Source organism: Triticum urartu, chromosome 2A (assembly GCF_056163025.1).
Source record: "Triticum urartu cultivar PI428250 chromosome 2A, HENAU_Tu73, whole genome shotgun sequence".
Lineage (NCBI taxonomy): Eukaryota > Viridiplantae > Streptophyta > Magnoliopsida > Poales > Poaceae > Triticum > Triticum urartu.
The window spans coordinates 761,142,495-761,158,362 of record NC_141874.1 but is presented as its reverse complement, the minus strand read 5'-3'; the positions used below and the strand labels follow the sequence as shown (position 1 = coordinate 761,158,362).

The 15,868-nt window shown below is 49.3% G+C and overlaps 2 protein-coding genes across 2 annotated transcripts; both read left to right on the top strand.

The window, feature by feature from the left end:
• Positions 1-7,392: 7,392 nt before the first annotated feature.
• LOC147987984 (uncharacterized) lies at positions 7,393-7,797 on the top strand. The gene has a single exon (XM_087542570.1). The coding sequence runs from the start codon at positions 7,393-7,395 to the stop codon at positions 7,795-7,797; it is 405 nt and encodes a 134-aa protein (XP_087398696.1).
• Positions 7,798-9,779: 1,982 nt separating this feature from the next.
• LOC147987983 (uncharacterized) lies at positions 9,780-10,820 on the top strand. The gene has a single exon (XM_087540483.1). It carries the CDS (start codon positions 9,896-9,898, stop codon positions 10,481-10,483), a length of 588 nt encoding a protein of 195 aa, XP_087396609.1. The 5' UTR covers positions 9,780-9,895; the 3' UTR covers positions 10,484-10,820.
• Positions 10,821-15,868: the final 5,048 nt, after the last annotated feature.

Sequence of the window (15,868 nt, the reverse complement as noted above, 5' to 3'; positions counted from 1 at the left end):
TGCACGAAGAAATCAACAACTTCGAGCGCAACAAAGTGTGGAGATTGGTGCCAAGGCCAACGGGGAACCACAACGTCATTGGAACCAAGTGGATATTCAAGAACAAGCAAGATGCCCATGGGATTATCATTCGCAACAAGGCTCGTTTGGTAGCACAAGGCTACTCCCAAGTCGAGGGTATCGACTACGGTGAAACCTTTGCTCCCGTTGCTCGTCTTGAATCCATTCGCATGTTGATTGCATATGCTTCTCATCATAACTTTAAGTTACATCAAATGGATGTGAAGAGTGCTTTTCTTAATGGTCCCATTAATGAATTGGTGTACGTCAAGCAACCCCCCGGGTTCGAGGATCCCTACTTCCCCGGTCATGTGTATCAACTCGATAAGGCACTCTATGACCTTAAACAAGCCCCACGTGCGTGGTATGACCACCTTACCGAGTTGTTACAAGACCGTGGGTTTGAAGTTGGGATAATCGACCCCACTCTTTTTACTAAGAAGGTCAAAGGGGAGTTGTTCGTGTGCCAATTATATGTTGATGATATTATCTTTGGTTCTCCTAACAAAGCTTTGAATGAGGAATTTGCCGCTCTCATGACCTCAAAGTTCGAGATGTCCTCCATGGGGGAGTTGAAGTTCTTTCTAGGGTTCGAAGTGAAGCAAAGAAGAGAAGGAACCTTCATCAATCAATCCAAATACACTCAAGACATGCTCAAGAGATTCAAGCTAAGTGACGTCAAGCCGGCTTCCACTCCAATGCCAACCAAGTGCCAACTTGACTTAGATCCCAATGGTAAAGTGGTGGATCAAAAGGTATATCGCTCCATGATTGGATCCTTGCTTTACCTTTGTGCATCTAGACCGGACATCATGTTGAGTGTGGGTATTTGTGCACGTTTTCAAGCCGCACCTAAGGAAAGTCACTATGTGGCGGTCAAACGAATCTTTCGATATTTGGCTCATACCCCAAACTTTGGCTTATGGTACCCAAGAGGATCAAACTTCAAGCTTGTAGGGTACTCGGATTCCGATTGGGCGAGAGACAAAGTGGATAGGAAGTCCACTTCCGGAGGGTGCCAATTCCTTGGCTGCTCTTTGGTAAGTTGGTCTTCCAAAAAGCAAAGTTGTGTGTCTCTCTCGTCCACCGAAGCGGAGTATGTTGCGGCCGGTAGTTGTTGTGCACAACTCTTATGGATGAGGCAAACTTTAAAGGATTACGGTGTCACTTGTGACAAAGTGCCTCTTTGGTGTGACAATGAAAGTGCCATCAAGATTTCTCTCAACCCGGTGCAACACTTCAAGACGAAGCATATTGAGATTCGGTATCACTTCATCCGGGATCACATTAGGCGAGGAGAGATCGAGCTCAACTATGTCAACACTCATGACAACCTTGCAGATATTTTCACGAAGCCCTTGGATGAAGCAAGATTTCGCGAGTTAAGGCATGAGCTAAATATCATTGATTCGAGCAATGTGGCTTGAACCCGTGCACACCCTACCATGCTCAATTTGTTGTCTAGTTTAGGTGTAGGCATGGACATAGCGGGAGTGTTGTTCTCTCAATGAACTCTCCCTCCCCCCCCCATTATGCATAAATTGATCAAGTCTTTCACTTTAGCCATTGTTGACGGCACTTGTGCTTAAAAGACGAGTTTTGGTCATGGGCCCAAGGTTAAAATCTTCGCGGTGCCATACCTTTTGACTCAAACATAGGTGGCCTCGGCCACCGCCCTCTTGTGAAGAGGTGTGTCTTGTTCGTTTGCAGTTGTGTTTGCCGTTTTTGTCGTTTCGTTGAGCCTAAGCCCTGTCTGTTTAGTTGCCGTGGCATGCTGGGCGGTACTACCGCTGGTGGTGTGCGGTACTACCGCTCGTGAGCGGTACTACCGCCCCCCCAGCACGGTACTACCGCTGGGGGACGAGGACAAGGGGTTAAGTCGGGGGCAGGGGGAGGTTTCTTCTCCCCCATACCCATTCACTTCACCCCTCTTTTCTCTTCCTCTCTCTCCAGCCTCCACTCGCCGCGGGAGGGCTCCGGCGGATCTCCGACTCCAGGGCGTCCCTCTTCATTTCCTTTGGTGGAGTCGATCCCCACCACGTCCTCTTGCCATGGATGTTGGTATTGCCCCCGTTCTTTCTTTCGTTTTGTCTCCTTTTCAGTTCTTATTTCTTAGGGGCAATGGTGGTTGCATCTCTAGATTTTTGGCTAAATCTAGGCTTGAGTTGGTTGGAGAAGGCAACTAGACTATCTAGATTAGAGTTTGGTAGGATTATTTTTGAATTTGGTAGGCCGGTAGTGCCGGATCTGACCACGGAAGTAGGAAACCGCTGTTTCACTGCCTCGCGCTAGGAAACTGCTGTTTATCCGCCTCAAGCAGTACTACCGCTCCCTTTGGAGCGGTACTACCGCTTGACCTAGAGCGGTACTACCGCTCCCTTTGGGGCGGTACTACCGCTTGGGGCGGTACTACCGCAGACAGGTCACGGTACTACCGCTGTATGCCAATTTCCATCATTTTCCTACCTCACCTTGATCTTTTTGTTGTGCTTGTTGGCTTATGCTCTTTCTTTCTGGTTGCTTTGCGTTTTCTTGTGTTTGGCTCCAGGTGATGACCCTTCCGAGCAGCAAGGTCGCCGTATCAACCCTGGGCGTGCCACATCAAAACGCTACCGTACCTCTGAGCCTGCCGGTGGTTCCTCGAGCACCCAACCGCCTCTAGCAAGTGCATCTGCAAGTGTTCCTCCACCTCCTCAGCATTCGAAGCGGGCCGCCCAGAAACCCAAAGGGAAGACTATGACTGAGATGACAAACAAGGAGTTTTGGGAGAATCGTCGCCGCAACCCCTATGCGGTGGCCAAAGAACCCACTTTGGTCAACCGCCCGTTTTGGAACCGTTTTCAGTTTGCCATCTACTTCGATGTGATCAAGGCCAAGAAGAATCTTTTTGTTGATGTTCGCTCCATTGATACTGATGCTATGGAGAAGGACCCAGAGTACTTTGGCGAAGCTCTTCAGATGTGCACTCAGCGGAACATTCTCAGGATCATGCAATTCAACAAGGATTTTGATGCGGATTTGGTAGCTCAATTCTATGCCACCGTCCATCTTGGGACGGATGTCGACAAGACTCTGAGATGGATGACCAATGGTAAGCTACTTTCTGTCAAGTGGAAGGCTTTCATGGAGTTACTTGATGTGGTGGATACCGGGCTTGAGACTCCTGTCGGTTTCCGTCCTCACCGCAATGCTACATCCACCCACAAGCAAGCCCTCTGGCCCTACTGCACTGTGAAGGTTCACCCGGTGACTGAGAAGAAGACCTATGAGTTGTCTCCGTATCTGGACATTCTTCATCGCATTTTCCGTGAGACTCTCTTCCCTCGGATCGGGAATCTGGATATGGTCCACTCTTACCTCGTGGACATGCTACTTTTCTGTCAGCATGAGAAGGAAGCAAGCACTGGAGAGAGCCTGGATATCTCTCATGTCATGTGGTCTGAACTTCTATCTGCCGTGTCTGAGCGCAAGTGTCCTATCTATGGTCCATTCATCATGGGGCTCATTGAGAGGGCCTGGGCACAAACTTATCCCAGAGTATTGCTAGAAACTGGAGACTTGGTGTCTCATGAGATCAAGCGTCTGAGGAAGAAGGACAACTGGACAACGCCTCACACAGGGGGTCCGTCTACTACTGCTGCCACGCGGGGTCCGTCTGCTATTGCTGCTGCTACTGCTGCCATGGGGACCGAGGGTGAGGCTTCTACTGATGATCATGAGGAGAACTTTGGCCCCTCTAGTGCAGAACCGTCGTGGGCCTAGAAGCTTAAGCGTAAGATGAAGAAGCTTTTCTGCATGGAGTCTCATGGTCAGTACATGACTCATGTGACGGAGAAGCATGCCAGGACGCGCCACAAGGAGCTCATGCGTCAGATGGGAGCTACAGTTGCCAGTGGGTCTGAGGGTCAGATCACTGAAGAGGAGGACTGGATTCATCAGAACTGCCATTGGACCGACTCCGATGCCGAGCAGTTTTCGACCCACGATGAAGATGCAGAGATGTGATGTTCGAGCTCTTCCACCTCCCATCACCTGGAGTTGTAGTGTCACTCTATGCCCTTTTTGGTGTCTCGCTGCCAAAGGGGGAGAGAGTGTAGGGACTTTGCTTCCTGTGGTTTGTTTGAGTCGGCTTGTGGTTTCTTGCGTGTTTCTTTTGGTTTGGTTTGGTGTGAGACCTAAGTTCTAGACATATGGTGTGAGACATATGCTCCCTATCGCTACCTTATTACTTATGTCTTTTCAGATACTGTAGGTTATTATGAGATGCATGCTTGCCATGTCTATTCACTTCTCTCATAGATCATGTGCTTAGTACTGTTGGACTATAAAATATAGGGGGAGTGTTGATCCGAATGTGTGTGTCGTGCCATCTCTAGGTGCACACATTCTGGGGGAGCCCGTCTATATTTTGTAGTTCTTAGTTTACTTCATCTCATTTCTTTTCCTTGCGCAAATCCCTAGTTGTCATCAATCCACCAAAAAGGGGGAGATTGTTACGGCATATCTCTCTCAAGGTAGTTTTGGTGATTGATGACAACATGTTGGCGGACTAATCTAGTGCTTTGAATTATTCTTAGATTCTCCCCTGGCACGAGACGCCTTCTTTCCCTCGGAGTGTATTTCAAGACGGTGTAGCTCTTTCGTTTCTTTCTCGGTGGACTAGTTGCGTAGAGGGCACCGTACTATCAAGAGGGGGTCCGCTAGGGTTTTGCATGGGTGGAATCTTCACGTACACATTAGCTTCTCACCCTCCGAGTTTTTCCTGTCCATTGAAGAGATCTCTCCTCTCTTCCTTGTCCTGTCTGGGTCTGAGCGGCAGTACCGTGCACCCAGCGGTAGTACCGCTGAGAAGCCACAAGCGGCAGTACCGCTCCACAGCGATAGTACCGCCGTGGCTCCACAGCAATAGTACCGCTGGGGGCCCGGCACCTCCGCCTGGTCCTCAGCCTCTTTGAGGGATCGCTTCTCCCTCTCTCTCTCTCACCCCAGCGATAGTACCGCACCGCCTGCGGTACTACGGCTGAAGGGTCACAAGCGGTAGTACCGCTACACAGCGGTACTACCGCCCTTGACCCCACTGCCGTAGTACCGCTGGGCAGTCTGGCTCCTACCGCCTCGATTCGAGAGGTCCTTTTCTCATGTCGGGTTTTGCGGCACTAGTCACGGTTGTAGTGGCGGTAGTACCGTTCCTGGAGCGGTAGTACCGCCCTACCACCGCGGTAGTACCGCAGTTGGAGCTTTTCCCTTTTAGTCTCCTCAGCGCGGCAGTACCGCTGGATGGCGCGGCAGTACCACTCCCCTGGCGGTAGTACCGCCCCCTCTCAGCGGTAGTACCGCCCTGTGCGGGGCTGGTTGGTGGGGGGCAACGGGATTGTTGCCCCCACTATAAAAGGGAGCCCCCTTCTTCCTTTCCACCTACCTCTTCTTCCCCCAAGCTCCATTTATTGCTCAAGCTCCATTAAATACTCCAAGCTTCATTTTGCCCGATCTATCTCTCTAGCCAATCAAACTTGTTGATTTGCTCGGGAGTGGTTGAGAAGACTCCGATCTACACTTCCACCAAGGGATTTTCGATTCCCCCACTCATCCCTAGCGGATCTTGTTACTCTTGGGTGTTTGAGCATCCTAGACGGTTGAGGTCACCTCGGAGCCATATTCCATTGTGGTGAAGCTTCGTGGTCTTGTTGGGAGCCTCCGATTAAGTTGTGGAGATTGCCCCAACCTTGTTTGTAAAGGTTCGGTCGCCGCCTTCAAGGGCACCAATAGTGGAATCACGGCATCTCACATTGTGTGAGGGCGTGAGGAGAATACGGTGGCCCTAGTGGCTTCTTGGGGAGCATTGTGCCTCCACACCGCTCCAACGGAGACGTACTTCCCCTCAAAAGGAAGGAACTTCGGTAACACATCCTCGTCTTCACCGGATCCACTCTTGGTTATCTCTTACCTTTACTTGTGCAAGCTCTTTAGTGTTTGTTCCCTTGCTTGCTTGTATGCTTGTTGTCATTGCATCATATAGGTTGCTCACCTAGTTGCACATCTAGACAACCTACTTTGATGCAAAGTTTAATTTGGTAAAGAAAAGCTAAAAATTGGTAGTTGCCTATTCACCCCCCCCCTCTAGTCAACCATATCGATCCTTTCACTAGGTGTTGTGCTTTACCCCCTATGCATTGGTTCCTAGGCATCTTGTCTCTAGCTCTGCTCTCTATCGGTAGTCAAATCAGTACTTTGTCTTTGCCTGTTTCTGTCCATTCCTTCAACACTGATGGACTCAGAGTGTCATAACCCCTTTATTAAGAAGGAAGACCTAAAGCGAGGAGATAGAATCGAAAGAATGATCTCCTGGCAGATCCGCAATCATATCACGCTATTAGTACTTGTACGTTGCATGAATGACTCACGGTTTGAGCAGAGGGAATAAGACCAAATAGGTGAGGAAAGTCTCCACCGGCTCTCTCATGATGATACCAATTCAGGAAGCTGGCGAACCAAGTGCTTACGCAAAGAAGCGAATAAGTCGGAATGGAGACAAGAAAAGATGGAGAGGCAAAACTCAACAAAAAAGGAAAAGGGAACTCGACCAACTATCATGAGCAGAGCGATGAAATTCCTTCTGATTGGATCCGCGGCACAAAATACTTGAAGTCCAAAAGGTGTGGTAGCTCCTGGGGGGTCAGGGCACCCTGTTATCTATCCATCTGACATCGCTGAGATTCGTGCGGTCTTGTGTCAACCCGCAGAGCAGCTCGAGTGTCTGCATGCTTACCAGTCCATTTGACAGTTTTAATTATGGTGCTATTAGGGAGTAGTAGGCTATGTCGCTATGATGGACAGTAGCCGTCTCATGGGGCAGCAGGAACAGCCTAGTGCTGAAAAGACTCGTCATAGCTATGCAGGCAGCGTGTCAGGCCAACTTCACCGCGCGACCCTATCCTGTCCCGCCCCGTCCGTTTAGGGTAAACGGACAAAGGAGGCGGCCCAGCGCGCTACGGTCCAGACCCATCTTGTCCGTTTTGTGTCCGGGCCGACCCATTTCGAGCGCAAACTTGCACCGGGTTTGGGTCGCGATGGACAACAAACGGGCGCGCGCTCGTCCGCGTCGGGGCCGCGTGGCAGGCGGCCACCTACCTCCCACCCACCCACATCAATGCGCACGAGCGGGCGGCCCCACCTGTCATCCGCACGTCGAACGGTCGCCGTCCTTCTTTAAGTGGGAAGCGTGGACGGGTCATCGTCCATACTGCCCCACGTCACCCCGCGGCCTTCTCGAAACCCGACAGCAGCTGCTCCCAAAACCCTAGCCAAGACCTCGCTGGCCGGCCGCCCGCAGCCATGGGCCTCTGGAACTACGGCCACAAAGGCAAGCACGACCGCGAGGCTGGTTCCTCGTCGGGACACCGCCGCGGCTCGGTGAAGAAAGAGGAGCCCGCCTCGCCATCGCCACCACGCCGGGCCCCCGCGCCGCCCGCCTTCTCCATCGCGCCCACGTCCGCCGGCGAGCGCGACCGGCATTACATCCGCGTGTCGGTGTGCCGCCGTTATTGGGAGACGAGGACGCCGCTCCCCTGGAGCGACATCCATCTCCCCAATAACTGGCATCTCTCCGCTGACCGGGTCCCGATCCTGCCGGTCCCGACGAGCTGCCGTGTGCGCGACGAGGAGATCGAGCGCTGCCGCTGCCTCCTCTCCGACGACCTCTTCTACGACCCCAGGTACGCCCCCGACTCTGGGCTCTAGGACACCTGGTTTCGTGACGAGCACGACACCAGGCGCGCGTCCTTCTTCGCCGGCACCTCGACGGGGCCGCGGCGGCCACGACGGGAGCGCGGGCGTAGGCGGGTGCCCGGCGTCACGCCCACGCCGTCGCCATCGCCGTCTCCGTCGCCCCTTCCACCTCCTCGCATGACAGTGGAGGAGGAGGCCCATCTCCTGCAGCGTGTCATGGATGACTCCATGTACACGCACGACGAGCGGCAGTGGGACGGCCTGGAGGAGGCCATGGCCCTCTCTGCCGCCGGGGACGTCGCCTTCCCGGAGCTGCAGATGGTGGCCGTGGAGGAGGAGAGGAGGGAGGACCCGCCGGCCGCGTTCCAGCAGCTGCTGGGCCAGGGGTGGGGCTGGTCCTGCACTGCTCCGAAGATGGCCGCCGGCGTGGGCGTGAACTGGTGCCCCCACTCCGCCGCGGTCACTGGAGCGGGATGCGTCGCCACGGGAGGAGGTGGTGCAGGCACCTCCGGCCGTCCAGCCCGCCCCCGTCCACCACGCACCTCCGGCCCACCTCTGGACGCCGCCGCCCTACGTCGATCTCGTCAGCGACGACGACGACACCGGCGGCCAGTGAAGACGGCGACGGCCACGGCACCGACGGGCGCGGCAGGTGTGCGCGGGAGGCGTTTTTATATTTTGTTTTTTATGTTAATTATGAAACTGGGCCTTTTAAGTGGCCGTGGAAACTGGGCCGTTTTGTGGCCGACCCCTATATATGTTTTATGTTTTTTTAAATGCGTTTATTTATTTTTTTAGTTATTTTTATATAATTTTTATTCATGTCCACCCCGGACACGATTTGGGGTGCGGCCGCGCGGTGCGCGCACGCACGACCCATCTGAAAAAACCGGACACGGCGAACCCATCAGCGCTCTAAAGGGACAAAATCCGGCCAATCCGGACGTTCGTTTGAGACCGTGCGATGGAGTTGGCCTCATGCAACTGTTCTGTAGATACCCTCCTAAAAAATCTCCCCAAAAAAGCTTTGCATGCAGCAGTTCTCTCTCTCAACTTTTGCATGCAACTTCTGTAAACAACAACGCACAGCGTTCCATACTCTCTCTCCTCTTCATTCGTTCCATACTCTCCCTCCATTCCAAAATATAGTGCGCCTGCGCTTTCCGAAGTCCAATTTTGATCATAAATTTAACCAACAAGACCAACTGCGGCGGGAGAAAAAATTATATAATTGAAAACTTCTTTCAAATACGAATTCACTGATATAATTTTTGCTCCCGCCGCAATCGATCTTGGTAGTTAAATTTACAGTCAAAGTTGAAACACATGGATAAAGAAAGCACTGCATTGTGGAATGGAGGGAGTATATGTTTTCTCTCTCCTGATGTTCGTCGCACCATGCTATATCTGGCATGAAGACAATTATTTAATTGGTTATTTTGATCGCTTCACGGAAAAGCAGCAACACTGACCGAGTTGTGTGACATGTGAGGGAGAATCTCTATAGGTTGAACAGTAACCTAGCACTCCATTGCCATTTTCAAGTAATTTACTTCTCCAGCTCTTACTGTTCACATAGCCTGCAAATCAATTTCCCGTTGCAGGACAGGGCAGGGATCGCCAAGTCAGACACTGTGGATGGACGGTGAGGATAGTCGGGTGTCCCGACCCCCGGGACCTAAAAGTCCTGTCTCATACTTGAAACTGAAACTAATCTACTCGGCAGTACAACTTGTTTTCTGACCACTAAAAAGAGACAAGAAGGAAGTAAACAAAATTTGCCCCTTCCATTTTCTTCTTTTAGCTAGAGAAAAGGATTCTGCAAAAGTTGTTGTTGGTATCATCTGCACCCAACACATGTGTGGGTGAGCGTTTTGCAAGGTCTAGTAGTAGAAGTGCATGCACCAATTTAAATTTGGCATGCATGTATGGAGCTCTAATGGCTCATGGCCTCACAATCACATCACCGGACTCTCTGGGCCATCGATCGCCTATATGATACCAGAGAAGATAATGCAGCTCTAGATATATAGCATCTCGATCAACACCGTATCAGTGCTCATCATCTAGTCTAGTCTAGAAAGGTAGAAATCGACAACAAGATAGATCGATGGCCGGTGAGCGCAAGGAGGCTAGTGTCGCCGGGTCGTTCCTCGCCGTCACCCTCGTGGTGGTGGCCACATCATCCATGCCGGTGGTGAGGGGGGATGACAAGTCTGCTTGCGTCGGCGAGTACTCCAAGCTCTGCGGCAAGGACCCCGCGTGCACCACCATGGTCGAGACGACCTGCCGCGATGATGCCGACAGCGTCAAGGCCATCAAGGGCATGTTCGACGAGCTCGCCAAGGTCGGTGGAGACAACTTTGATTTCGCTTCTACGGCATGGCCGTGGGGGCACGCGGCCCTCCGCGCGGCCGTCGACGAGTATGGGGCCTGCCCCGGCAACAAGACGGTCGGAGAGTTTGCCGGCAAGCACTGCATCGCGGACCTCGGCGCGGCATGCAAGGATCCGAGCTGCACCGACGGTGCTCACATCGAATGCGACCGTACGGCCTCGAGGTTCTGCTACATCAAGGCCACCCCCGCCGACAAGAATGCCATACAGCAAAACTTGGATTGCTTCAAGGGCTGTTGCGAACAGAAGAGCACAGGTGAAGAGTGCCGTAAAGTATGTATCGTCAAGATTCTGCCCGCTTGATAATGCATGCATGCATTCCTTCCTTGTACTCTCTCATGTCCTCATATAAGCTTTGTCCCAAATCAAAAATATCTCTCCTTTGACCAAACTTATAGAAAAAAGCATCAACATTTACCATGTCAAATCAATAGTGTTAGATTCATTATGAAATAAAGTTTCATAGTATATATATTTGGTATTGTAGAGGTTGACAAATGTAGTACGCGGAGTAAAAAGGACCGGAAGGAGTACTTCATTTCAAAGTCCTTCATTCATGTTCTCACATGCATGTATTCATCTCATTTTGTTGTTGCTTTTTTTTGTACATCCATTTTTTTTCCTTTTTGCGAAAAGAACATTCATTTTGTTGCTGCTGTTCTTGGAAAACCAATAAAGAAAGAGTAGTAAATAATTTTTGGATGATCTCTAACCTCACGTTACATTTTGCTTGCTAGATGTGTTTGCATGTTGGCAGAATTTCTTAGTGCGCGTGTGGCACAAAATCAGGGCACGCCTGATTTTCTCTTGTTGCATGGCTATTTAGGGAGGTTACAAGCATGTCTCTTTTTTTGGCTCAGAAGAAGATAATACGAAGGAGAAAAGCAAAATGGTATGTTCTCTTTTGTGTACTTGTGTTGTGACCGGTGAAATGATTTATTTATTTTTGTGGGTGGAAATGAATTGAGAGAGCTGAGAGACTCAGCTCCAATATTGCCAAGGTTCAGAGACGCCATGATGGGCAATAGACTTTTCCCCCAAAAAAATTACTACCGGGAACCGTTAGCTGGCCCTTCCTTCGGGAAATTCTTCTACGGAAAGGCCTCGATGACCGCTGGATCTTCAGGGTGATGCAGATGGTCTCATGTGGTCGCACTGACGTGAACATAAATGGGGAAATTGGCCCCTACTTCCCCACTCTTTGTGGGGTGAGGCAAGGTGATCCCTTTTCCCCGTTCCTGTTCAACATGATGGTGGATGCACTGGCGGCCATCCTGGACAAGGCTAAGGCGGCAAGCCATATTCATGGGCTCGCTCCCCACTTGGCCGGCGGCACCGGCATCTCCCTACTCCAGTACGCTGACGACACCATCATCATGGTCGAAGGCTCGAACGCGGACATTGCTAACCTTAAGTTCCTCCTCCTCTGCTCCCAACAAATGTTTGGCCTCAAGATCAACTTCAATAAGAGTGATGTGATGGTGATGGGCTACTCTCCGGCCGAGGCCCGCGACATCGCCAACCGCCTGAATTGCCGCCTGGGCACCTTCCCCACAACCTACCTGGGGACGCCCATTAGTGACTCTTGGCTTACGGTGGCTGATCTGCGACCGACGGTGTCCAAGTTGCAGACGCGCATTGAGCCATGGCAGGGCCGGTGGCTGTCAAAGACGGCCCGGGCGATCCTCATCAACTCCTCGCTCTCCAGTCTCCTCTTGTTCCTCATGAGCTTCTACAGCCTCCATGAGACGCTCCACCATGAGATTGCGAAGGTCCAGTCCCGCTTCTATTGGGCCGGGGACAATAACAGACAGGAATACCATATGGTTAGTTGGCCCGACATCTGTAAGCCTCGGGAGCAGGGCGGCCTCGGTATCATGTGTTCGAAACGCATGAATATCGCTCTCCTCTCCCGATGGCTTTGGCGCATCTTGCAAGGGCATGGTGGGTTGTGGCTAGACATCATCCGGAACAAGTACCTGCGTGGCCAACCTTTGGCCTTCTATCAACGGTCTGGTGGATCCCAATTTTGGCAGTCTGTGATCCAATTGCTCCCCATTCTCCGTATTGGGACCTCCATTTCAGTGGGATCAGGTTCAGCGACCCTGTTCTGGTTCGACCGATGGGCGGGAGACTCGCCCTTCGCGGCCCGGTTTCCCGAGCTCTTCTCCATCGCTGTCATCCCGATGATCTCAGTTGAATGGGCCCTTATTGACTTAGGGCGCCTTGCTTTCCGGAGGCCATTTGGGCCTCCAGAAACTGCTGCTTGGGAGGAGCTTCTTGATTGCATCGCCCTCCATGAGCCGGACGTCGACGCTGGCCCGGACCAAGTTCCGTGACGCGTTGACCCTTCGGGCCAATTCTCCACCAAGTCCCTCTACTCGGCCATCGCTCCGTCCTCCGCTCCGTCCCCCCTCCTGGTGGTATGGCCCATCCGTCTGCCTCTGAAGATATGGATCTTCATGTGGCAATGGATCCGCGGCCGGCTCCCTTCTGGAGTGGAGGTCCGCAAGCGCAATGGTCCGGGCTCTGGTCTTTGCCCGCTCTGTAGTATCCCCGAGGACTCGAATCACATCTTTTTCGCCTGCGTATCTGCCCAGTTCGTCTGGAGCTGTTTTAGAGAGGCGGTGGGGGGAATTGGTGCCACACCAATTTCCCCGACCTATTCACCGAACTCCAGAACTCCCCCTGCCCACTCGGCACATTAGGTGGCTTGAGATTGGCGTTCTTGCGTGGACCCTCTGGACGATCCGCAACAAACTTGTGATTCAGCGCACTCCGCTTCGCCGGGCTACTGACGCTATTTTCAAACTGTCTAATTACTTGCAGCTTTGGCGGCCGCTTAGCCGCCCTCGAGACCGGGATGCCATCTCCGCCTTCATCGCCGACTTTCGATCGATGGCAGTCCGCCTATCGCCGCCTCCAGAGCCTGATTAGATGCTTGGCGATCCTCCTCTGCCATGGCGTTTTCTTTGTTGTCTTTTAGGGCTTGTTGAGTTGTGCCCTCAGCAGAACCCTTTGGATCTCTTGTTGTGTTTTGTGGGTACGTTTGTCCTGGATTAGTTCATGTATGTGTGCTCTTGGCGGTTTGCTTTATCTATAAAGCGGGGCGAAAGCCTTTTTCGATAAATGATTATATGATGAGTGAGTGCATACCTTTGAGCACTCGGTCAAGGCCGCTAACTGAGGCAATATAACAAATATAGACCATGTTTGTAGAAAAACTACCAAAAATTACAATGCTAATTTGATATAATTTTGAAAGTACATTTTATGACGTATTTAATGATAACTAATTTGGTATTGTGTTTGTTGATAGTTTTCATATGAACTTGAACAAAATTTGTACCCTTTGACTCTAGACAAACATTGTGTGCGATTGAGCGTATACCACTGGAGGGGGGTCAATGGGATATTTAATTTGTTTATTTTCAAAACTTCAAACCTCTGGAGACAAAACAACAAAAGTAATACTACAATAGGAACACTGAAACAAAGTAAGCACAAGCACATGAAGACAAACAGGCTAAACCAATACGACTAAGCAAAACTTTTGACGGAAGCGATGATAATCTACCTAGTGTAGTGGTAGAGAACTTTCGCGACAACAATGGTCACACAGAAAGAAAGCAACACAAACAACATGGAGGACAATATGACGAAACAGATCACGATACTAAATACACCCTACTGAGAAATGGTCATCAGAGCATAACTCAGCTGAATAACAAAGTAGCACAAGAGAATCAAGAGACCAGCATACGGACAAACTATCTTAAGTTCGGCAAATCGAAATAGACTGAACAACATAGTCATGCTACACATAATAAACAAAGGAAGATATATGACACAATTATCTATCGAGACAAAGAGCACAGAAGATAAACTACTGGAAGAACTGCAGTAGAGTAGAAATAACCAATGGTGCTCGAAGATGATAGATGATTTGGTAAACCAGTTCACTTTTCTGCCAAAGAGCTATGACTAGTTGAAGGGACTTGGGATTGAATCCAGAAGATAAACTCTCTTCGTTCTATTCTTCTTCAACATGATGTTGATTAGACTTCAGTTGAATTCACCTGGGATAGATCATTACTGGCGATCTCCAAACCTTAAACAAACTTGCTTCGCAGACCACAATTACTTTTGGTTGCTGAAAACTTTGACTTGGTGAAAAAAATTACACTTCAACACTCAAGTCTACATCTATTCATCTAGAGAGTGTGCAACTCTTAAAAGTAACTAGATCATTGATGGCGCGCGTTGCCGCGCCCATCCATTTTGTCAATAGAGTGGTAGGGATTTCAATAATATATATGACACAACAAAATATGATACTCCCTCCAATCCAAATTAATTGACACTGATTTAAACCAGCATCTATAAACACTATCCAAATCATGAACCACTCAAACTAAAAGAAGGTACCCAACTGATTATTGTACAAGTTCATTCATTATTTATGATATTGAGTAAGCATGATTTTGATCTCCTCACAAGTTAATTAGTGGATACTTCTAAACATAGCTTTACTATGTTAGGAAAGGTAATATATATTTCATCAAACAATCATTGATAATATAAGACAAAAATTTAATCCATCAAACAATCATTGATAATAATATAAACTGCAATATAAGACAGACATTTAATTAGGAAATGTATACCAAATTCTTTGTCATCCTGTTTTTAAGGTCTTGCAAGGTGAGCACAAGAAACACACAAAATATTTCAATTAAGTGTGGTGTTAGTATTGTTTACTAAATTATAAAGTTGCCCAAAACCATCCAGGTATTGAATTACACAACGATGTTTACTGATCCCAAAGAACGAAAAAAGAAAGGCCTTCCGGTCAAAATGATGCCTGCATTCAGGTTCGTGCACTTTGAATCAATGTCAAGCTGCATAGGATGTTAAACAACATGTAAAGATGACAAGATCAAAAGCTATAATTTAAATGCAAGATAACAGTAAAGCATGCGCTACAATTTATTTCCAAATTTATAACCTTCTACAAAAATGTGCCAGTGGTTGTACATTTCTTCTAGGTCCATCTAATCACTCTAAGCAGAAATTCATACTACAAATTATCATATGGGAGATGCAAGGTATAAGTGCCACTGTATGGTGCAGACTTTTCTATTATGTGTCATTTTCATAGTAGAATTTTTTCTGTAATCTACTGCCATATTTAAAGGTAAACTATCCATGCAAATACCATGATTCTTTTCTGAATGTACAGTCAATTTTCTTGCCAGGAGATGTAAGGGAAATTTCTTCAAATCCAAGAATTCCATTCTGTTTTGTGTAAAGAAGATCAAAGACCAGTAAAAACAGGGAAAATGTTGAGGGAAATGCACTATCGTATTAACAGAGATCATATTGTGTACCAAGTATCAACATCATTCCCACATCAATGATTCACCTATGCACACATATTTATATATCTAATAAAAGGATAATACTGGTCCAACTAATCAGTCCTAGGCTCAGGTGGAGGTTGTATATAAGAGGTAACTGGATGCCAATGGTTTGGATGTGAGTCGACGTAGGTGGGGATCAGTTTTTGTGAAGATTGTTTTTCATAAGAAACTGGTAGCATGTGGAGTCCTATGACCTTAGTATATACGATCAAGACTTTTAACAAGACAGATAATGTCCCTTCCAGTCCCGGCTATCAAAGCCGGC

What these genes read in the sequence shown, in the direction of transcription:
- LOC147987983 (XM_087540483.1), top strand. Translation starts at nt 9,896, where the DNA reads ATGGCCGGTGAGCGCAAGGAGGCTAGTGTCGCCGGGTCGTTCCTCGCC.
- LOC147987984 (XM_087542570.1), top strand. Translation starts at nt 7,393, where the DNA reads ATGGGCCTCTGGAACTACGGCCACAAAGGCAAGCACGACCGCGAGGCT.